Source organism: Vidua macroura, chromosome 4 (assembly GCF_024509145.1).
Source record: "Vidua macroura isolate BioBank_ID:100142 chromosome 4, ASM2450914v1, whole genome shotgun sequence".
NCBI classification, from domain to species: domain Eukaryota; kingdom Metazoa; phylum Chordata; class Aves; order Passeriformes; family Viduidae; genus Vidua; species Vidua macroura.
Genome location: NC_071574.1, coordinates 31396047 through 31420496, shown reverse-complemented (window position 1 = coordinate 31420496; position 24450 = coordinate 31396047). Strand labels below are relative to the sequence as shown.

Sequence of the window (24450 nt, the reverse complement as noted above, 5' to 3'; positions counted from 1 at the left end):
CACCACCCGCTGAGCTGAACACAAAAATTCATGCCTGCTATTCTTGTTTTTCTTCCCAGAGTATACCTGAATTGACTCATGCCTGACTTTAACAAAATTTCCAGATCTTTGCTAGAACTACAGTTGGTAGGAAAAATGCCTAAACATGCAGCTGAATTTCTGCTCCTATGCCATTACTACTTGTCTTTGATGAAAGGATACAGCAAGACATTGTAGACCATTTCACAAGTTTAAAACTTTATATATAGAAGGAAAATTCTCTACTAATACATCTGAAAGCCTGCAAGGAACTGCTTTCATTTCTTTCATAGATACCTATGAAAATCCCAATGTAGTCAGTCTGGATGCTTTTTACTCAACAGTGTTAGCAGTGCAGGAGCACAGGTCCTTTGATACTGAAGCTAGAGCAGGAACATTTCTCTGCCTTCCAAGAGTCCCACATGTGATTTGGTTACTGGTCATGACCCTGTTGTTTATCGTATATGTGGATCGTAAGAATTACTGGAATTCTTATAAATCCCAATTAAATAAAAGGTAAAAGGAAAGCCCACCTGTAATCAGACACCATGTAACTGCATGTTAATGGCCTGTTCAGTACCCTACTGGGACATCTTAGAGTAATGCTACAGCATTATACTCAATTTCAAGAGGTCAACAGACATTTTTAAATGAATAAAATGTATATAATTACAGTTATGACTACAGCTCATGCCTTATTCACAGCAAGTAAAAAAACCACATTGGAGTTTATGCACATATTACTAATGCATACTCTATGAAAAAGTAACTTATATTAATTAAAAAACACCTTAATTTCAAAAGTTTACCAGAAACAGTTACACTGAGCATTGCAGTCTTTCAAAGCAGAATAGAAGTTGTTTACAAGAATCCAGCAGTAATTGATATCCAGCTGCTTGGAGCTGAGCTGCTGACTGAACATGTGAAAGCTGGGCTGAAATCCCCTATTTGATGGCAGCAGGAGTCATGCTGCTCTTTCCTATAAGCTGGAATTTCACCCCAGTCTTTACATTCTTTGTCGTTTATGGTGGAGCAGCCAGAAGATGACAATTAGAGAGTAGCCAAGTAGACTCTCCGTTCTAAAAATCCAACCTTCAAGCATTTGTAAGGTCTAGAGGAAGGAGGAGGGGGTTTATAGCACAGTTAAAAGGAGTCTCTCTAAAAATGGGCAAGTGGCCGTTTCAGCAACAGAGCTGATGGCAGGACACTGCACATCATTAATAGAAGTAAATCTGAGGTTGAGTCCTTGGTGAAGACACCATCATATTGGCCTTTAACTAGAAAGGAAGGCAAGCACAGCATGTGAACAAGTAAGCACATGTATGCACACAAGGCATTCCAGAAGCTGAACAATTTCTCTGCATACATAAAAGACCTTGCTAATAAAAACAATAGCAAAGGTTTTTAACATTTAAATAATTGCCTACAGGAACTTGATTTCAAACCCGACTTTATACATTCTTGATAAACTGAAAGGCCTCAGCATTGAAGATAAAACGTTTCTAGCACCAGCTACTGGCTTGAAACTGAATACTTAGATGAGTATAGGAAGACATGTTGTCTTTCACTGAGAAAGTGTTTTAAGGCAATATCCAAAATCATAATATAGCCACCACAGAAACTGCTCCAATGATCCCTGATACCTTACAGCACCTACACAGGTTCCACTGCTGAGGACTGGTAGGAACTAAATTGGTGTCTGTCCTCCTCCTCCCTGCCATGTGCCCTGGAATGATGGAAATGTCCAAACATCTTTACATCACTAGTTGACATAAAGCAAGCAAATTTCTTCCTATGGCTCCTAAATCCCTCTGTAGCCATTTATATTAGCCATATTAGCCACTATCATTGGCAAAGAAATTGGTGAGGAATTGCCACCTTTCCTTATCGCTAACCGAATTTAAAAGTTGTTCAATAAGGTAGCAAGTGTTTACACAGTTAATGCAAATGACAGATTTCTGAACATTTCCCAAAAGGGAAATGACTTTAACTGGTCAGGCCAAATGTGCTCCTGCAGCACCCAGCTCAGGGTTGGCTTTTCTTCTTTGCAATCAAAAAGAGTCAATTTACTTGCATTTCCACCAAGGAGTATTTTAGGAATGGAGACAGTAATTTCTGAATATACACTATATCTATAAAGGAAGAGGTAAGCAGTTTGTTCTCCATTTCCATCGCTATGTGGAACTCCATCATCCATTTTTATTAATAGTTATGGCACCCAGGTATGCAGCTAAAAAACTGAAGAACGTGAAGGATGTTATAAGAATCATTTTTGGCTAAAGACAAGGAGCAGAACTGCATCGCAACCCTACTTTTTCCATGATTTAAAGGCGTGTTAAAATATACCAAGATTTTCAGGAAATCTGTTATTTGGCTTACACAGTAAGCTATGCCTTGTGCACTGTGTTCTAGACAAAGTTGTATTTTAAAATGGTGCACAAAGTTAAGAAACTTTACATGATGCCAGTGAGTAATGTGTGCTTTCATAAATACAGTAGTATACATCCTATATACAGACGCTGGATGGAAGACTCCAGGAAGGCTGTTAGCCAGCCATCCACAGAAAGAAGGGAATGAAGATAGTGGGGAGCGTGGTGGCGGGTGCCACACCTAGGCAGACTATTGACGCTAGTCCCACAAGCACCGATGCGAGGACGCTCCTCTGGTCCCGAATAATCATCTTCACAGTCTCACAGAACTGGAAAAAAAAAAAGTGCAAAAGATGAGATTTAAAGAGGAAAGCTTTAGCTGTAGAGCTGGCGATGCCCACTCTCTCGGGACAGAGCAGCGGTTGCTGCCTCAGCTCTCACACAGGCTCCCCGGAGGAGGGGAAGAGGGAAAAGCTGGACTGGCACCGCATCACCCCCAGCATCACCCCCAGTACTGCCTGTGGCTCCGGCTAGAACCTGTAGCTTCAGAGCATTTTAGAAGCGTATTAATTGTTCTACTAATTCAGCTTCGCTTTCCTCGCCGCTTGAAGCCCCCGTCCCGAGCAGCCCCGCGCAGGCGGCACTGCCCGCTGCGGGAAGAGCGGCGTCAGCCGCGGCCGGGCCGGCGGGCGATACCGGCACCCCCGCCCGGGGCCGGCGGCGGCGGCCGGCCCAGCTCCCGGGAGCGGTGGGGGAAGGGCAGCGCCGCTGCTGGCTGGGCCGTACCTTGTCGGTCTGGAAGCTGACGGGGGCTCCGTATCGGCAGTAGGTGACGAAGTGCTCGCAGTTGTTCCAGAGCAGGCTGTAGGCCGTGGCGCCCACCAGCTTCTCTGCCCGGCGGGCCGCCTCCTCACTGCTCAGCACCTGGTCCTCGAAGAGCCGGTCCATGTGGTTGACCAGGATGCTGCCGCCGTAGGCGAAGTCCTCCACCGTGTCCACCCGGACGCTGGCCGTCCTGGCGATGACGCCCAGGATAAGCCGCTTGTTGGTCACCACCTGCTGGATCTGCCGACGGTCGCTGGTGATGGAGGGCAGGATGTCGGGCATCAAGTGGGCGACGCGGTTCTCGCCCAGGTATATGCCGAAGTGGATGAAGAGGGTGCGGGGCACCTCCAGCAGGTCACCTCGCTTGAAGCAGCTGGTGTCGTAGTAGCCGGGTGCAGGCGGTGGCGTTTCCCCGCCGGAGCCCGCGGGCAGTGGCCGGATGTGGACGAGGAGCATCAGCTTCTCCAGCAGCAGCGAGGCCGCCTGTGGCACCGGGTTCTTCATGGTCGACGGGGGAAACCCTCGGTGCCTTCGAGCAGCTCCTGGCCCCCGGCACCGCTTTTCTAGGCTACCGGCGGGGCGGGGCGGGGCGGGCACCCGGGCCGGCCCACCGGGTGAGGGGCGTGCGGAGAGCGCCCGCCCCGAGGACCGGCCGGGCTTTACTGGGGGCCGCGGCGGGCACCCTCAGCCGGCCCGGCATCCCTCGGCCCGGCCGCGGCGGCGGCTCAGCCCTGGGGATGGCGCGGTGCCCGCAGCCGGGAGCTACCCGCAGCTCCGCCCCGTCTACCGCCTGCGCTGCCCAGGTAGAAGTGCACGGAAAAGTGCGGGTAAAGCCCTTCACCCTCCCCCGGGAGCGAGGGGCTCCCGGGGCCACAGCCGCTTCGTGCACCTTCCCCTGCCGGCGGGACCTGAGGGGCTCCGGGTGCCCGCCCCGGCTGTCGCGGGCGGCAAGCGGCGACCGGATCGGATCGGGGGGCCGGGCGGGCTGCCACGGTGCTCGCACGGCGGCGGATCGGGGAGGGAGAGTCTGTCTTCCCTGAAAGGCAACAGGTCTCCGAGGAACAGCGGCAAGTCACATTTATAAATTAATTCGCCCCAAAGGTCCGCCAGCTAAGAGTGGGAAACGGCGGAGCGGCATTCAGTTCCGTGCGTTCAGTTTCATGCTAATCCATTATGCAAAAGGCTAAGTCCTGGCAACGGAGCCCACAAAAGAGCAACCCTCTCAGGTCAACAATGCCGCTCCGATCGGGGCTCGGAAGTTTCAGTAACCAAGCAGATTCCCGCCCCTCGGGGCTGGCGGGATGATGGGTGGGACAAACATTAATTTTACCTGAAAGATGACAGGGCTCGGAGAGTGGCAGGGGAGGTGGCCGTGGCTGCAGCCTTTCACCGAGTCCCCGCCGCCGCGCCCTGGCCCGCTGCCATGGATCTTTGTTCGTGCCGCAGCCGCTCCGGCCGGAGCTGTCCCTCCGGCTGCACAGGGGGAGCTTTCGCCTCTGAGACGCGGAACGGGCCGAGGGAGGGGGAAAGAGGAAGGGATATGCGTGTAAGAATGCTGGAGAAGTTTGGTGGAGCATCTTCCTTTAAACTCGGGCAAACACTGCAACCTCAGGATTCCAGCTACGAAACGGGGAAGCGGGAAGAGGAGGTGTGGTGTTTAACAGTTTAGCAGCTCTCCACAGGCAAACCGCGTTGAAACAGCAGGTTATTTTTCTCTCCTCAGTCACTTTAAACTCTATGGAACACGAATAAGATCTCTAGACCACCCCAGAGCTGTAGAATCCCTTTGGTCACACCAGCAAAAAAAGAGAAAAAGTTTACTATCCCTTTTCTTTCCATTACAAACAACTGTGGTATGATTCGGAAGGCAAAGGGGATGCAAAGGACCTAGCAGGTGAGAGCCTTCTACCCTCACAGATTCTGAACCCAGGTTCAGGATCTTGTAAACATGAAAGCTTATTGATGAACCAAAAGCAAGTTTCCTCACTTCCTCAGTAAAGAAAATATTTCAGGGGAGGGGGCTACCTCACTATTTGTCAACAACAAACAATGGCTGGTACCCTTCCATTTTCCTGCCTGGAGCAGAGAGGAGCTTCCTGGGAGGCTAAGACTATCCTCACCTCGCTTCATCTGCAAAGAAAGAGACCCCCCATAAGCTCTTGTTCACTTGCTGATTACAGGCCAGAGCCCCAGCACTACTAACAGAGGGATCAGGCCTTTGGGATTTTCTCTGGAGTCTCAGCCAAATTTTTATGCAACAGAGGCTTACCCCTCTCAAGACCCCTACTTCACATCACTTACAAAAGAGAAAATACCTTTTAGATGTAGCTTATGATGCTTGTACAGGAACTGTGTGGATTAGCCACCATTCACACATGATTATATAATTAAACCACTGTATTTTCAAATCCAGATGTTAACATATTTGGAAGGTTTGAGGCTTTTGCTACTAGTAAATAAAAATGAGGGGAGGAAAAGGAAGAACTTCTCTTTTTTAACTACTGCATTTAATGGATGGAAGAAAAAGAAATTTAAACACCTCTTCCTCATAAAGGGTCTCACCCATTTGGTGATGGTCACAGCAGGTGGTCCAGAGCTGGAGGCAGAGAAGGTTGTCAGACTCCACAAAAAGTCATGGCACAGAAATGTTCCTGTCTCCCTCCTGTGTGGATAAGCACCATTCCTGCCCTGCACTGTCACCTCAAGCCTCCCCTTCTCCTGTTCCCTAAAGCTGTCTAGGGAGTGTCTGAATGGTCTTTGCTGAAATAGGTGGTAGAAATAGGCAGGTCCTACAGTTCAGGTTTCTCTTCCCTGTCCAAAGGTAGGTAGAGGAATTCAATGAACTCCCTGGCAGATACAGACACTTCCCAATGGGATCTTTCACAGGGAAGCAACCTTTGTTTGCTTTCTTCATGTCAGTTAGCTTTAATCCTAAAATCACCAGGGTCCATTTCAAGTAAATCCAGAAAGGAAACCAGGATGAAACTGAAGAAGAAGAACTGCATAGGAAGGAGACTCAAAGTCTTACTGCATGGGAGGGTTTCAAAGCAGTAAGGTGAAAGGTGTGACATTTCTGCAGTGTAATTTCCTCATGCCTCAGGGACTGAAAAGCCTACTCTCTCCCTCCCCCCAGCCACTCACTCTCATGCCCAGAAACCCCAGTGAGCAAGCCCAAAAGGCATTACAGAACCAACGGGTCTGTGGAATCCACGCAGGTAATGAATGCTTCGCCACTACCTTGCAACTGTTGTGAGCATTACTGTGTGCAAAGCACTTAATACAACACATCAAAGTAATTCCTGAATGAAACAATTCAGGTTCTTGAAAAGCAACCTGCAACCCAACATTTTCTGCTTTCAAACCCAAGGGGCTGCACAATATTACTGTCAAACTTCCACAGTGCAATGTAAGGTATACTTACCATAATTTAGTATCTGAAAGAGGGAAGAAAACATGTACTTTAGTGGAAAAAACATCTCTACTGGAGATGGCGAAACTAAAAATATACATTGTGCATCAAACACTGGCACATCTCCTGGGTGACTGTGTATTAGCTTTTGTACCTTTAGTACACAAATTTAAGTGGGAAAATCACTCTGGAATATTAAATATAAACACGAAATAATTGAGGAAGTATTTGGACTGTTAATTGTTGTGGAATAATTTAATTATAAAGCCTATGCTTGATTTTTGAGAATTAGGCTGAGATGCAGTAAGAAAGCTGTGAGAGGTAAGAATGCAGCCTTTGTTTAGTAGTGCAGATGAGCCAAAGTACAAAAACTTAAGTAAGAGGTGTAAGCCAGTTTCCATTACACTGAAACTCCTGTATTAGAAGGAACGTTATTTTATGCACTAGACATTACTATTTCCATCCTGCTCTCACAGCTAACACAGTAGGGAAAAGGCAGGAAAGGCAGGGAGTTGGAAGGGTATGTTCTTGCCTATATGAGGAACAGACCTGGTTTAACAAGCAGGCAAAATGAATTTTTTAACTGACTGAAGTTAAATCAATGCTGACTGCACACATGCTCACCTTTGTGTATATTTTACCAAACCTCTCTCAATTAGTCAAGTTTTACTTTCAGATCATCTGGGACTACTGAAATAAGCATAGTTTTATGAATTCAAAACATGTTAAGGCATTCAAGGAGAATAACATCTTTGGATAGGGATTTTTGAAGGGTATAATTTGCAAGAAGAGTATCTGAAAAGCAAAGCCATTTGGTTTAAGCTGATCTGCTGAAAGAAATAATGGACAGAACACATCTCTGAAGGATGGTTTAATAGCATCCAAATGGGCTACTCCAGAGATAAAAAATAACACCTTTGTATTCCCATGTCCAATCCATTTGAACACTGTACCATTCCTTTCAGCAAACTACAGCTTCCATTACAGAGCTGTAAGTGACCAGCTCACCAGCAATTAGTATAATTTACTTTTTTGGTTTTTGTATTTAACAAAGACTAGGGACAGAACAGAAAAAATCTGAACAACGAAGGGAACCAGCAAGACAATGCATGAAATTGCAGGCAAGTGAAACAACGCCAAACAAAGAACCTCTGAACTAAGTATCAATTTCTTCCAGTATAAGAAACCACATAAACAACAAAAACAAATTTATACTTTATAAATGTTCACTTTTATTCAGAAACTTATTGCATACACATTTCCAGAGTCACTTAAGCAGCATATTGAGTGAACTGCAAAAATTTACTGTAGCTTTTTTATCCTTGTAGGTTTGCTACTGAAGTCTATCACTTTTTCTACTTCTCTCAATAGGCTTCCAAATTATTAAGGAGAATTTTCTAACAAACAATGACTGTAAACATAATAAAACCTGCATGCCATTTTCCCTTTGAAGTTATTAACTTGGCTATTTTTCTGCAATGAAGTAATGACTTATTTTTTACAACCTGACAATCATGTTATACACATGGACAGTACCTATGACTTGCTCAGGCAATAATTGTTTAGATGGATAAAGCATTGGTTTATGATATGTTCAATTCAAATGAACAAAACCACAGAAAAGGTGGGAACAATTCACTGCGTAGTCCTCATTAGCAAGCAAGAGGCTAGGAAATTAATAACAGCCATAGACAGCACTGGAAATTTAGGAACTAACAGGTTTGGTGACAATTAAAGTACTTGTTTCCATAATTTTGTCTGCTATTAGTTTTGTCAGCACTGAACAATTAAAACAATCTCACTAAAACAAACAAAAAGATTAATTTCTGAATATAAAATGCCTGAATATGTGGAGTAATATTTTTATGGCTTCTGCAGAGAAAATACAGTTATCAGAATTTCCACCTTGCTATTGTCTGAGGAAGCATGATACAGATTTTTAAGTCTCTTCTTAATGAGATGAAGTTCAGAAGTATCCCAATTTGAACATGCTAATCATATTGTGCAGGAAGGGAGATGGAGAGGTGTAACTGGGAGTCAGAAGAAAGAGTACACTGCATTCAACATGGTTTTCCTTCACAGCAGAAGACACCTTTTTGTGGGAAGGGCAATGCAAATGACAGTCAAATAAACTTAATCCAGGCATGACTCTGCTGCACAAATCGAGGATTTAACAGGTCTGGAACAAAACCACCCAGCCCTGCTTCACCTCTGCCAGGATTGCACCACCACAAGAAGGAATGGACAGGCAGACTCCCCTTTCCCCATCTTCAAATTTATTACCACACTAAGATCTGCAACTTACTACTACACAGTGCTTTCAACTGAAGGATTAACTAGTAAAAGATATTGGAAAATGTAATAAAAAAGTCTGTCATTAACCAGACAAAGTGCTGGCAGTTCGGTGGATCACCACCAAAGGTCAGCATTTATGACCAGTCACTGTATAACAGTACCAATTATTACTTTTCTTTATTGCCCAGCAGGGAAAACTGTTCCCTAGTACCAGACAGTGCTGCCTTCCCAGTAGTGCAGAGCAGGTTACCCAGCCTCACTCACTGCACAGGACAGACAGAGCTGACAGGACAGCAGTCCAAGCGATTTTCAAATAAAGGATGAGAGAAGGAAAAGAGAGATGGACGGAACAGGAGGTAATTTCCATCTTGAAATAAAGATTATCTTGTCACATAATTAAATGTTATGTTGCAATTTAAATAATTCTATTTTTCAGGAAATTAACTGATTCTTCATCCACTGTATTATCTAGACAGGAAATGTTATCAGGCACAGACAAAGCTATTAGCCTGGTATTACTGAAAACATTTCCTAATCTACGCCATATAGCTAAACCTGTGAGAAATAACTGTCAAATTTCTACTCTTTAACCTTAAAAAAAAAATCTCATTCAAGAAGCCAGTTCTTGTTTATAACATGTTTTTATACCACTTAGTTTTAAAAGCATATATATTAAACACCTGTTATTCTATCAGTGATTTTAAATCAGGAACATTTTTAATCTGGAAATCCAACAGCATCTGTCCAAGTGCTTTACCCTGTAAGAAAAAAAACCAAACCAACATTTTATTTTACTATCTAAATATGCCATCTTTTTAAAGTAAGTTTTTTAAAATGGTTTCATATATGTGTTTTTCCTATAATCACAGTGAGAATTCATTCTAAGTTTCTTGACTTTTCAAGCATACAAATCTGAATAGACTGAACAGTGTCTTCTATTTATTTGGTACCTAGTGCTAAAATCAATTAATTTGGGGTTCAATTCTATCTATTCATACATAGCATCACCTTACTTTGTGAGCAATCGTCTTGACTGTGCTGAAATTACATGCACATGAGCATTTCTGAGCCTATGAGCACAGCTGTGTAAGCTATAGCATTGCTCAGGATCTCATCTTCAGGTTTAAATGTTGTAAATATTTAATATGCAGATTGTACATTTTAAAAAAAAATTCTTACTTTCAGATTCACATAAAATCATCAACACAAAAGACCATCCATCTGCTTTTCATGTTTATATACATTATTTATCAGTATTTTAACTATAGAAGGCTTAGGCTAAATGAGGAGTTGTCCTACAGCATGGTTCCTGTATATACTTGGAAACAATCAGAACTGTCTAGTAAATCTGCATTTTTCAAAATAAGAAAAAAGTTTCTGATATTAAATTCTGAAATTAGTTTCTGATAAACTAATTTTGTTGGTGCATCAAAGCACTGGTAGTCTTCAAATCAGTAATATTCTTTATGATGTGCTATCTTATTAGTACACATCTTTTTCACCAAATGTTCCAAGTCCACTTTCTACTTTCCTATGTTGTTTTCAAACCTTACAAAATTAAACAGACATTATCTATTAACAGGAAATTAAAAGGAAGTGGAGTCAAACCCCAAACCTCACAGTTCCAGCCCAAAAGCTGGCTATAAAGAGACCCATAAAAGATGACTACATTAGAATTGTTGCTTTGATACATACCTGTGGGTCACTTCTTAAGGATGCTATACCACCACCACCAAGGGAATTCTTCAGAACAAAATTTAGTCCATGGATTCCTGGTAACTCATATCTATAAAATAAAAACTGCACATTATTTCTCAGCAGATTTTGGAAGAAACACATGTAGAGAACATCAAACAAAAACCGGCATGCAAAATTCTCATGCTTCTGATCCCACTGCTGAGTCAAGTCCAAAAGATAACAAGATTAACACAAGGCCTTACCTACCTTCTTGTTGCTTCCTCTTACTCCAAATTACCAGCCCTTAACAGTTTTAAAGCTGGACCATAAGGTAATCATTCTCCTCTATTCAAAACTCACCAATTTCTAATAGGGCTGTTTCTAGAGTTCGTTCTTTCTGTGAGTTAAAGTCCATATCTGCAAGCCAGAGGTTCAAGATCCAATATGAACTTGGACAACACGATGGACAAAAGAAGTATTTTTATTAGCTCCTAGTTCTGATACTGAAAAGTACAATCACTTAATTCCTGGAACTCACTTTTGCTACCAAATGCTGCCAGCTAATTGGAGAGACACTTTCTTCATTACTGAGAAACATCTATGAGTCACTACATCAAGTCTTACAACGAACAGATAACTTTATGGCAAATTCAAATCAGAGCTTTCCTGGAGCCATGTACATTGTTCAGATAAAATTTTATTTTAGTGTGACAGACCTATGTTTCTGTTCCATCGCCACTGTAAGCATTTTTCCATCCTTGCTTTTGACTGGTGCAGTTCCAATTTGAAAACTTCTGTAGCAGTTTGGCAAATGGCTCTGTGGTTTCCTATTGTTTCAAATTCCATAAATAGGTCTACAGTATATTTCCATTTGCCTCTCCTTGCACTGTTTTGTCATCTTCCTTCTATTGTTGGTTTTCTTTGGTTTTGCTTTCCTCCAATATTTTCTTCATCTAAGTACCTGATAGCTTTGTTTTAATTCCACAGAAAGGATTTAAATCAAAACATCATCAAGCCATGAGGAATTAAAAGCGAAAGATGATATCCAATTTAAATCCTGATTCCTCCAACATCACTTATTTTTTAGTCACCTACCCGATCTTCATCTGTTTGGGACAGATTCTTTAAATCTTTCCCCTAATACAGGTGGAATTTCTTGCAGTGTTCTTATACTGCTGATTTTGTCACTTTGAGATTTATCTCTTTTAGTTCCTTTTGAGCACTGTAAAAACCATGGCTGTTACTGGTGCTCACAGCCCTGTCTGCCCTTTTATCTTGGGCATATGACCTTTCCACCTCTTGTGGAAATAGATGATTCTGCTGAGCAGTCTGGCAATCGCTTCAGTTCTTGTTCTACAAAGCCAGTAGTCATTGTAGTGTCCGTGTCTGTCTCCCAGGCAAAAAAATTTAAGTTCCTTCTATTTTTTCATTTCTACACTCTATTTTAGTATTAGAATTATTAGTTCTTATTAAGAAAAAAAATTGGCATCTGTGTTCTGTTGCCCTTTCTCAAAAACTAGTTGACAGGCACCATTATCATGCTTAAAGACAAATCCACTGGGAAGGCAGGAAAGTAGATTAATCCACCAGTGCTCTATTAGACAACACAAATATGAAGAATAAAGCAATTCTACAACAAGTTACCTATCTAATTTACTGAATTTAATACCATAATCAACTATATAGCACAACTCCACAAAATTTTCTAAAAAGCTAAATAAAAATTTCCTATCGCCACGTACCATGAAAGCCAGAGATCTACCAAAGCAAAGCACTACACTATAAATTTTACTCTGAAAAGCTGGCAAAGATTTCCAGGCAGCAAAGAATTTCACAACTGGAGGATGTCTCCTCAAGAACTAAACTGATGGAATTTCAATTCCTAATATCTCATCTGTCAAAAAAAGTGTCATGAAAAATCAATCAGGAAAAACAAATCAGGAAAAACAAATCAGGAGAGAAACTGAAGAACATATACAAGTGAGTGGAAGAATTTCATTTCACTTTCTGCAGTAATTTTGGCAGAGGAAATATGTAATACGAGCAACAGGTCTTAATTTGGAACACTGTAACATGGCACATTCATTTTATTTACTTTAAGAAAATATTTACAGTGGGGTAATGTGGCTAAAATGAGAATTACAAAATAATATATGAAGGCCAGCATCTTCACTCTTTTAAGGCTTGTCTGAAGCATCTGAGCCTCCAAAATATTTCCACACAGAAAATAAACTTGCACAATAAAAGGAAGAAAAATCACTATAACCATTATAATAATCTTAAGCAGCAACAATATACTGACCAAAATGCTGGCAGGCATTTACTCAGCATACTTGAACAGTTTAAGCTTAATTAACTGAGATCTAAAGGAAAAAAATTATCTAATTGTACAACTTAATTAAATGTTTTAAGAGCTGCTTTTAAAAAACACAGAAAACAAATAAACCTTTCAAAGAATACTCTATCTGTGACAGAAACCAGTAAGACAAGGAATATTCAGTCTTCTAGCTGAATTCCTATGCTTATGCACAATGAAGTGCCTGGTTAACTACTTCCTTTAAAGTGCTGTCTGTAACATTCAGAAAAGTCAGGTCTTCCAGTGAATTTCCCATTAAAAAGCATGGAAATAATAATGATACAAAATTATTTAAAGCATTTAAATCAAGGAAAAGACATGATTTTTTTCAGCACATGAAAGCAGGAGCCAAGTCCATAGGCTTAAAGAAGTGTTTGCATATGAGATATGCTGTAGATAAATACTTATTTTTCCTAACAAATGTATGTAAAAAAAAGCCATCTGGAAAGATCTGCATCCACATTCCTTGTTCTTCAGCTCTTGGTGAAAACATTGCATAGGAAGAAATCAGTTGTCAGTTTTTAATACTTCTGAGCATTGAAATGTTCTCAAAACATTACATATACCACATTTCAGAAGATGCAAATAACAAAATCTTATAGGACAGTTTTACTGTCCTTCTTAAATGACTGACCTAGTACCACTGCATAAAAAGTTTCTTGTTCTGTATCTTAAGGTACTCGGATCTGTTAAGAATGTATTCCAGCACTCTACTGTGAGAAGCAATCACCTAAGGATTGAAAGTTCATCTTTTGCTATTATACCTGCAGATCTGGAAATTTGAGTTTTTTGTGATCTCTACCAAAATAATCCCACCTTTTCTCTGTTTAGTACACCAATTTAATGCCTCTCATGAAAAAGCATGAAAGGCAGCTGGTTAACAGACTCTGTTCTGCAGTAAGCAGAGCCACGGTTGGTATGTTTATAGTAGCAAAACTAATACATTGTTTTTAACTACTCACCATTTAAATAAAGGAAATGAAGGAAAATCAGACAGTAAGACAACTCTTTTTTAATGACAGTTAAAACTAAAAAATAAACAAGTAATTTAAAAAGAAACTACATAATCTGAAGCACATGAGCATAATCCCTATAATCCTAAATATTTCCACAGAAGGTTTTATTCTTTTTCCCCAGTAGCTTTCCAATTCACTCACAGAGCTCCATTATTACACCATTAAAGGAAGCCAAAACCACAAACAGATAGTCTAATTAATCAAAGTAATTTGGCTTCATCCAGACTGAGCAAATCTCTACTTTAATTTATGAACATAAACAGCATTAAGGAATGACAATGAATCAATTTTTAGAAGGATCATTAGGAGGCATGACATTGTTTATTTCTTCTCATCGCTGCTCTGTTTCCAAGGAAATTCCATTACAATTCTTAGTATCACATTTTATTAGACACATAGATTTGTTAGTACTTATGAAACAGTGGGTGAGATCTGCACTGAGCTGCTTATGAAGACAAAACCAGCACTTACAATTCAAAGATCAGGGGTTAAAATAACTCCAAGCTCTCTCTGAGCTTTGAGCAGTACCTTTCTGACTCAAGCTTTTTGAACAAACAAAAAGATAGTCAACATGGAAATACATAAAAGTTTTGTCAAAATCTCCTTATGTGCAGCATAACTGACTTTGTATCAAAACATGTTTTAGAAGGCTTTAGAAGAAGGTTTGTGGCAGTATTCAGCTTTTACTTGTTTACAAAGAGATAAAAAGTTTCAAGATCTGTTGACTGTTTTAATGGCCATCCTTAGGAGAGCGAGCTTCATTACCTCATACTACAACAAGAGCAGTGTATGTTTCATTCAGTCCCTAGAAAGGGCCCTGAGCATCAGTCATACCACAAAAATAAGAATGTTACAGATGTTGTCTGCTGGCAGATGATATTCTTTAGTAGATGAGTATCACAGAAGTGTCCTGTTCAGGATGTATTCTCTTTCAGATTTTAAGAAAAATTAGCTATACTTTTTCTTTAAATTCTGGCTTGGTATACATGGCACAAAAGTGGGTGGGAGAGAAGTACTAGAAGGAATACTTTATCTAAAGTGAGTAAACTCTACATAAATATTAAAATGCTTTGCAGAAATGAGGCACATTTCTGATGGATCAGCAGGTAAGTTCGGGCTCCAGACTACAGTGGCTGTGTGAATGTCTTTCAGGTAGTGTTTTACAGATTTCTAGCTCTCAGTTCAGCAGTGTCTCAGAGGCTTGGGAAGCTTCAGTTACCAAGGCTCCTGCAGTTCCCAAATGGTGCAAAACCAGTGTAAAGATAAATTTCTCAAAGGGCACTGTTAGCTATTTCTAGTCGGTAAAGACATTCTGTACTGGAACAAAACAAAGGAACAGCCCCAACACCACTATGCTAATTCTGAGAATTTAAATGCCTTCACTAAACGGATTCACGGCCTTTGTTCAGCTTCGAGAGAGGCCCAAGTTCATGTTCTTTCTCAGTGAGTATGCTCAAGTTGTTATTTAAAAAAGGCAAAGGAAGATATATGTATTTTCATTGGGTTTTTTAATGTAAATTTATAATATTTATGTTAGTATATTTTAAGGTAACTTCTGATAGCATCATGTATCTAACATACAACTATGGGCTGTGCAGCAAGCTACTTACCTTGTTACTAGCTCTTCTTCTGGTTTCTCATGCTCTAAAAGGTGTTGAAAGTAATTCTCCAGGGCTTGAGCAGTTAAAGTTTTCTTTAGGTATGGATAGTAGAGGGGATGCCGTGCTATCACACCTGTTAGGCATTAACTGGCATTAGCTGAAATAGGAACTGTTAAAACCAATTTGTATTTATCCTTTCAAAACCAATTTGAGGTCCTCTGCTTAACTGAAACTGTACATATGGATCCCCTTTAATGAGCTTCTGAATAAAAAACACAACAGTATGACAGCTCTCCCTCTGTCAGTAGAGAGGTAGGGTGGAGCATGACACCAAAGAATGCTAAGTTACCACTAAGTGATCACTGGATTTTTTCTGCTGCAAACAGTCCCTGCCACTGAAAGACACCTAAAGAACAACATCATCACAACAAACAACCCACAGGCAATTCACTTCCCTTAAATGGTTTGCAAGACTTAGATATTTAAGTAATCACAATTAACCACAACAAGTAATGATCAGTGACCAAAGGTTTGGTCCTTGCTCCACCTCTTGCATGGGATTCTGACGTAAGTATGACAAATCGCAATTACATTTTTATTGTTGTAAATATGCTTTATAAGCTTCAGCTAATTTTATGCTGAAGCTGAGGTACCAGAGCAGGATCAGGAAAACAGCTTTGTATCACTGGGACCTTTCTATCTGGACTTAAATTAGAGGTTAAGTTTGTTGTTGTTAGTGTTGTTCCTTAGAAAAGCAGCAGTGTCTTTGTATCTGAAGCAGTCTATTACCTATACATCATTCACGACTTGGCAATGCTACATTGCAACAGTGGTCAATCATGGAGAAAGAAAAAGAAAAAAAAAGGAAAAAGGAAAAAAATCAACATTGCTTCGTTCTTCAACCCCAAAAAAAAACTAGTTTCACAAACAAGGACAAGAAAACTATATTCCTGAATACAAATGAACAAAATTCATCAGTTTTAGCATGACAGCTAATAGCAAATCAAATCCCAAACGCACCTTTAATTCATACTGAGCTTTGAACACCACACGCTCTCATCTTCCAACAAGTAAGAGAGCCAATTGTTGCATGCAGAAGTAAGGAATAGAAGGAATTATTAAACAATGCAAGAAGCAGCACAATCAATGCAAAGAGACTGCACACTGAAATATACCATTTGCATTAGCAATATAATAAAAACATTCTTGTATATATGAGAACAACTTTAGTATTTCCTAATACTGTCAATGTTTTAGCCATAGACATGTTACAAAATTAATGTATGAAAATATTATACATGATCAGACAACCAAGAAATTATTATGTAACATAAATACATGAAGGAGTAGCAACTGATGTGTAAAAGAAACCTTAAAAAGGCATTTCTTAACTTCTGGGAGTTCAACTTTCCAACCCTAAACAAAAACCTTTCTTTTTAGTATGACATGCTAGTATTTTTTCTTAGTACCTCAGATTACAACAGCTGCTAACCAGAAGACCACAGATATTTCATTAGTAAAACCCATACTCAATACATATTCTCTTTTGTTTCAGCACAATTATAAAAAAAGGTCAAGTGATGTTTAAACAAATTAAAACTAGCACTTGATACGTAACTCTTATGTGAAAATGTTACATCACTTCAGAAAGCAAAAGAAAGAAAAATACCTATGTTTGCAGAATTGCCTTTGTCTCCACTTCTAGTATAGGCAAGCTCTTCTAAGCGGTAAGTATGTGGACCACTTGGCAGATCTGTACAACATAAAAATGAATTCATTTTAATGGTGCTACAAATAATTGCATTATTTTGAAGGAGTAACTGTCAGTTTAAGTGCATGCTTTTTGCATTGTTTGCAGTACTCTGAAAACATTTCTAATCCTTCTTCTCACAGGAGCACCTAGAGAAAAAGAGGTGAGACTGGGGAACATTAGAAAGTTGATCCCTCCTGCTCCATCTCCTAAATCCCTTTTACTTTTTTACAGCCAAATGCTATACCAGGCATCCCCTCTTCCGTGACCCTTCAATATGACTTCCACCTTGGCCTCAGCAATGCAGTACCTCCAAAGGAGGCATAGCAGCTGCTTGTCTTTTCTTGACTAGCCCGTAACTTTTGTCCCCTTAACACACAGATCTCTGCTTCCAGTGCAGGTGGAAAATACTGCAGTTGCTCCTGTCCTGATAATTCTATAATGTCTGTTTTATCTGCTAATGCCTGTAGAAAAACAGTAACAACTTCAATTCCTTTTCAAGACAATGCATCTCTCACTTGCATTTGCACTATACAGCTTCTTATCCAGTGGTATAGAAGAAACCAAAGATTTCTTTTTCAAGTTACTGGTTTTGTAAATATCTTAGTATTATATAAGAAAATGTATACTTTCAAAGAAGCCAGACTTTATTTTCTAACTTGCCGATGTCTCAGTATTGGATGTTCAAGGAACACTGAGGTTGTTGCAGTTCACTGAACGAAGTTGACATTAAATATTTTTTCCATCAATGTATCAAAAAGCAAACCCTCTCCCATCCAAATCCAGAAATTTAATATTGTGGAATTCACACAGTATATACCTGAGGTTTGAAAGTTAAATTACACAGCACAGACCTCTTGCAATTGTTGATTCTGAGAGTAGCAGGCTGTCACCATCTAGCTCCTCTTCTCTAAAGTCAGAGATGAAGCACCCACTCTGCTAATGAGTTTGAGTTATTCACTGATCACAGCATAAGACAAACTTGAAGCATGGGCTATATCCAAGCTTTTAGGCAGCAAGAATCAAGTAATGTTCAGTCAGTTTTGCTTCTGATCCAACTTTCCTATGGCCACATGAACTCTCCTGGACTCCTTGGCTTTTCAGTCTCACCATCAATAACAGACCTCCACTCCTGACTCACCATAAATTTCTCACCCCTCAGTCCTTCTCTCCTCTGTCCCCTTCCTGTCTTTTGTTTCATCCTTCTGGACTCAAGTGGTGGTTCTCCCCCTCTCTCTGCTCCTTGGACACCAGTAGGAGGAATATGCAGGGCAGGCAAGTGACAGCCTTTCTGCTTTGTGGCAACTTCTGGTGCAACTGCTTCTAATGGCAGCCAGAAGAAGCAAGTTACAAACATCCTGAATTTAAAGGAATTGAATATACAAGGTCTTGTAAATCAGTTATGCTGGACTAACTTCATGTTGCAAGGCACAATGCAATTTGAAAATACATCAGTCTGTCCTTTTTGTACTATTATTGCTTCTGCTGAGAATACCAAACTATTTGGGTTGGGGTTTTTTGCTTCCATTTTAAATTTTGTTTTAACTTTAAAGAGTAGGAGACCCAGTATTAAAGATCTTGTGCTCCAAATGCTGGCCTGGGGCATCACTTAGAGCACAGTGCACCTACTATGCAGGCATGATATGTAGTCTGTGAACTTCATCAGGTGATTAGGTAAACCCAGCCCTAGCCTAATCATCCTTCCTGCCCACAGAAAATTGCTGAGACAGACATGAGCCACGCTGACCTGGGTAAGAGAGATATTTAGTCCAAATCCTACTGGCTGCAGTTGTCACTGACCCTGTCTGTGGCAGTGGCAGCTGGACAGATCCCCCAAGTCTATTTGGATACAGGGTGGGAGATATATTGGATTAAAAAGTGCCTTAGTATGACTTCACAGGTAATTTGTACAGTCTATCTGTGTTTGGTTAAAGCCGATCAGTCAGCACTCACAAGAGGAGCTCTGCTGACACATTTGAGTGGCATTAAGAAGGAAAAGAATAATGAAAAACTAGGGGCTCACCACAGCTACCTCTTCTACTGGCACACCTGCATACAATATACAATGCATGCATATACAGTTCAAGCCAAAATGTAGTGCTTTTTCAAAGGCTGAAATTTGACAATATCTAAATCGCATAAGCTACAGAAATCTTTTCTCCATCCAACATTTTACACAGTCAGTCTCTGACAATCTGCCTTTAAACAAAACCAGTTCAAGTCAGTGTTTCTGGTGTTCTCATTTATTACTACCCTAACTGATTTATCTTTCATGATCTGTTTATCAGGAAATTGTTTTCATTTAATAAACATCTTAAACAAATCTATGAAAGAATTCCCTTCAAAGCTAGGGAAAATGGTAAATACAAATTCCACCATCCCAGAAGCACATCTAGCACATATTTTAAATCCATTTTCACATATTTCTCTTATCTATTCAACAACAACTAACAGTCCCTCACCCTTGAGATAATCATGAAACTAAGAAAAATACTTTCCTCCTTTCTAAATGCTTACAGAAAATGCTTTAACAGAAGCTATTCCTTTTACAGTCTAACCCATTTGTCTTTCTCATCCATGCTGCCCTACATTAAGACACAGAAGTAGGTAAGTATTTAATCACATGCAGAAAACATTTGTATTTACAGCCAAGGGCAAAAGTTTAGAGATGCTTCTCAGGGGAAACAACCGGAGAAGTTCTGCTCTCTCTCAAAAGTGGGGTTTTGCCTGAAGAATTCAGTAGTTAACTGCTGGTGACAGGCACCTCAGACAGTTTTTGCAAGTTATAAAAAGGCAGCAGGGAGTCCAATAGCTTTTTGCATCTCCAATATTTAGCATTGTAGTCACCTTGAAAAAAACCCCAAACCCAGGACCTTTGCTAACCCTTTCATTAAGCAAAACAGTGGCTTCCTATTCCTTAACTTGCCCAGTCTGATGGTGCAAATACCGTGCTGCCCTCCTGGGAACTCCCAGGGAGCTGAGAGATGCTGGTGAGACAGCAGACTTCCAACAGACGTAAGAACTGAAACCTGCTTAGGAGTTTAAATTGTTTCCACATGGCACAAATCATTCTATTGAAGAGATGTTTGAATAGATGGGGAAAATGAACACATGCATGGCAATCCACTATCAGTGGCTTTCATATGGCAATAAACACAAAGTCATGTATGTATTTCAAAATTTCTCTATGTGATACAAACATTCCCTACTAACTCATACTAGTTGTTACAATATTCTATTGCTAGTTTTGAGAAAACACTACTCACCTTTATCTGGAATCCAGAGTAAACCTTAACATGTAAATGCTTTAATAGCATTAATTTTTTAAGTATACACAGACCTTAATACCTGAATTACTCTTTCACCATCAGCATTATTTTCAGAAATTTTTCTAACTTGTTGTTTTTAGGTAGAGTCATCTGATTCAGATTTTCAAATACCTAGCCACAGCTTTAAATTAATTCTCTCAGTTCTCTGGTAAGCAGAAATAAGATAATGAAGACTGTTTGGACCAAAAGGGAATGATGGAGCTTGCTATACTTTAAGAAATACTGTATATAGTTCAACCATTACAAATAATAAAAATTTTCAGGTGTCCAGCACTTTTAATAATTGCTTGTATGAGCAACTCTGATTTAACACTTCCTTTTCATTGCAGACATCTTGACCTGCTCCATTCAGCTCACCAGTTAGCCCTTCTTAAGGTTCTTTTCTTTCTCAGACAATTTGGTTAGACATGTCTAGCAGCAACACAGCAAGTATCATGCTGGATTATTACCCCAGAATGGTTGTTTTTAAAGTCACAAGTTCCAGGTTGATCCCGTTTTTATTAATTTTGTGAAGGCTGCCATATAGAACAGAAGCGAATTTTAATTATCTAAGTGCTGTGAGTCCGTAAGTCATTCTGTTCGTCTGTCCTCTATTCTGAACGCTATTTTGATGTAAGATAAACCCAACTATTCCCAGGATTCACAAAAACTAAGATTACAGTATACTTTGAAACCAGATTTCAATTTCAAACCAGTATTACATGATCTTCAGTTGTGTTTAAGGATCAGAAGTTTTTAATAAAAATTTACTTCCATACTTGTTATAGTCTCAACTACATGTTATACTGTATGACACTAACCACCTTCCAAGAAAACAGTTTATGTTTTGCAACACCCATAAAAATGTATCACATAAGGAGGTAAAGTGTATTTCACAGACAAATCTAACACAATTTGCCAGGACAAAGATAGCAAAATGATAAATTCACAAGTACAAAGATGAACATACCTTTCAATTCACTGCTAATCTTGGGTAGATCAAATGAAACCACCTCATCTGATGTAAATGTGAGATCCTCTTCAAGTATCTCCACATGCTGCCCATTTAAAAATAGGTTGATCTGTACAAAGAACACAGATTTTCAAACAGTCAAATCAGAAATCCGTTGCAATGTGAATAAATAAAGCATATTCCTAATTAAGTACTGATCTAGTAGACTTCCAGTAATAGCTTTATGGATAAGGCTCTGTTGTTCCCTGTTAAAAGGTCACAATACAGTAACAACTCATTATAAACCTAAAAGAAATCTTTGTTTTGGGAAAAAAATGGTATAAAATAACCCCAAAGGAATGTTCCGTCCAGTTTGGTATTTTTTAAAGGAAGAAAAAATCTCTTTCCATCTCACTCTATATACTGCACCACTGCATGGAATTTTGTGTCACAACTCTTGATGGTTGAATCCCAAAACTTGAACATTTCAATCTTTTCCAAGATGCAACCCCCTTTACTTCTTAATGTTGCTGTCTGTATTATAGACAAATTTCTTTCTGCATTCTGTGTTCATCTTCAAATACATTTTCTGAAAGCTGATAAAAAAAATACAGCAATACAGGAATTTTGGGCTTGGTTGCTGCTCAGTAGCAACACTTAAGAGTACACTCTAAGTCAAGGACTTTTCAGTTTCCCATGCTCTGCCAGCAAGCAGATGCACAGGGAGCTGGGAGGGACTATGGCCAGGACAGCTGACCTGAACTGGCCAGAGGGATATCCACACCAAAGAGCATCATGCCCAGTACATAAATGGGGAGAGTGGGGAGTTGGCTGGGAGCTGCTGATCACTGGTGGGGGACAAGCTGGGCATTGGTCAGTGGGTGGAGGGACACTCTACAGTGCATCACTTGTCTTTCTTGCGTTTTAGTCCCCTCTTACTTTTTTGTCACGTCCCTTTTAATAATACCAACAACTACTACTTTGTTTTAATTATAAAAATTGTTCTTATCTCAACTTGTGTGGTTAATTTTTTACCATTTTTCCAATTCTTCTCCTTATTACACTGGTGGGGGGGGGGGGGGGGGGGGGGGGGGAGGTGAGAGAGTGGCTGAGTAGCACTTAGTTGCCAGCTGGGAATAAACCCTGATAAGCCTTTTTCATGCCCAAGGTGGGGCTTAATAGGTTGAGATAACAACAGATCTCACTAGAATATGTTAGAACAAATTTCTTACAAGCATTCAGTGTATTAGTGTAATAGCCAGTGGCAACAATGACTTATTTGATCTCAAAGTTGATGTGTTTGTTCTTCAATTATGTACCGCCTTACTTCCAAGTGTGTGTTCTCTGTTACGATGTTTATCACCCATGGAAAGTGGGCTGAGGTCATCAAGCTGTACTTTGTAACACTGGCTAATGACATGATATAATTGCTGGTTGTGAAACCAATCTGATACTTGCACTCAGCACTGCTGTCATCCCTGTACTTGGGAGTCATCTACCAGAAGCTATTGATAATTATACCTTTTACCTTTTCTCTTTGGAAACTCAGACCGGGAAGGGGACACACTTCCCTTCCTCTTCCCCTTATCCTCCAGGCTAATTACAATAGATCTTGAGAATTCTGAATATCCTGGGATGCTCAAACTAGCATGTTCCTATCATTATGTCTTCACAGAATCAATTAGATTGGGAAAGACCTCTAAGGTCATCAAGCCCAACCTATGATCCAACACCACAATGTCAACCAGACTTAAGTGCCACATCAAGACTTTCCTTAAACACCTCCAGGTACTGCGATTCCACTTCCTCTCAGGTATTTGTAGTGTGTGATAAGGTCTCCCCTGAACCTCCTTTTCCCCAGGCTAAACAACCACAGCTCCCTCAGCTGCTCCTTGTGAGACTTGTGCTCCAGATCCTTCACTAGCTTTGCCAGCTTCTCTGGATGTGCTCCAGCACCTCAAAAGTCCGTCCTAAATTGAGGGGCCCAGAACTGGACACATGACTCAAGATGTGGCCTCAACAGTGCTGAATACAGGGAGATGACCAGTGCCCTGGTCCTGCAGGCTACACGATTGCTGATACAGGCCAGGATGCCATTGGCCTTCCTGGCCACCTGGGCACACTGTTGGCTCATGCCTTGTGAATGTGCTCCAGGTCTTGTTTAAAGTTTAAATAGCTATTTAAGACTCTTTCTCAGAGATCAGCCCTGCAGAGAAAGACTTGGGGGTGATGGCTGATGGAAAACTCAACCCATTAGTGTACGTTTACAGCCCAGAAAATCAACCAAATACTGAGCTGCATCAAAAGGAGTGTGGCCAGTCAGTTGCAGGAGGTGATTCTCCCCCTCTACTCTGCTCTTGTGACACCCCACCTGAAGCACTGTGTACAGTGCTGGTGTCCCCAAAATATGAAGGACATGGACCTGCTGAAGCAAGTCCAGAGGAGACCATGAAGTTCATAAAAGGACTGAAGCACCTTCCCTACAAAGACAGACTGAGGGAGTTGGGGCTTTTCCACCCAGAGAAGAGAAGGTTGTATGGAGACCTCATAGCAACCTACCAATATCAGAAGGGGCCTATATGGAAGCTGGAGAGCAGCTCTTTGTCAAGAACTGTGGTGACAGGACAAGGGTAATGGGTACAAATCGAAAAAGGGGAAATTTAGGATATTAGGAGGAAATTTTTCACTGCGAAGAGTGGTGAGACACTGGAACAAGCTGCCCAGGGAAGTTAGGGATGCCCCATCCCCAGAGGTGTTGAAAGCCAGGCTGGTTAAAGCCTTGAACAACCCATGGCAGTGAAAGTTAGGACTAGGTGATCTTTAAGGTCTATTCTAACCCCTTAACATTTTGATTGTCTGATCTGCCCTGAGGCT

General features: G+C 40.6%; 2 protein-coding genes across 2 annotated transcripts in view; both read right to left on the bottom strand.

Moving 5' to 3' along the window:
- Positions 1-1306: 1306 nt before the first annotated feature.
- On the bottom strand, positions 1307-3762 carry LRAT (lecithin retinol acyltransferase). Its single transcript, XM_053975807.1, has 2 exons — positions 3174-3762; positions 1307-2716 (listed from the first exon to the last, which is right to left on the bottom strand). Exons 1-2 carry the CDS (start codon positions 3714-3716, stop codon positions 2564-2566), a joined length of 696 nt encoding a protein of 231 aa, XP_053831782.1. The 5' UTR covers positions 3717-3762; the 3' UTR covers positions 1307-2563.
- Positions 3763-7831: 4069 nt separating this feature from the next.
- LOC128806834 (uncharacterized) overlaps positions 7832-24450 on the bottom strand; it is a 60131-nt gene continuing 43512 nt past the window's right edge. The window contains exons 18-22 of the mRNA XM_053976666.1: positions 21595-21706; positions 17236-17319; positions 15576-15699; positions 10612-10702; positions 7832-9674 (exon numbers count right to left, since the gene is read on the bottom strand). Of these exons, the coding sequence (XP_053832641.1) occupies positions 9600-9674; positions 10612-10702; positions 15576-15699; positions 17236-17319; positions 21595-21706 (486 nt within the window). The 3' untranslated portion in view covers positions 7832-9599. The remainder of the gene's footprint in view (positions 9675-10611; positions 10703-15575; positions 15700-17235; positions 17320-21594; positions 21707-24450) is intronic.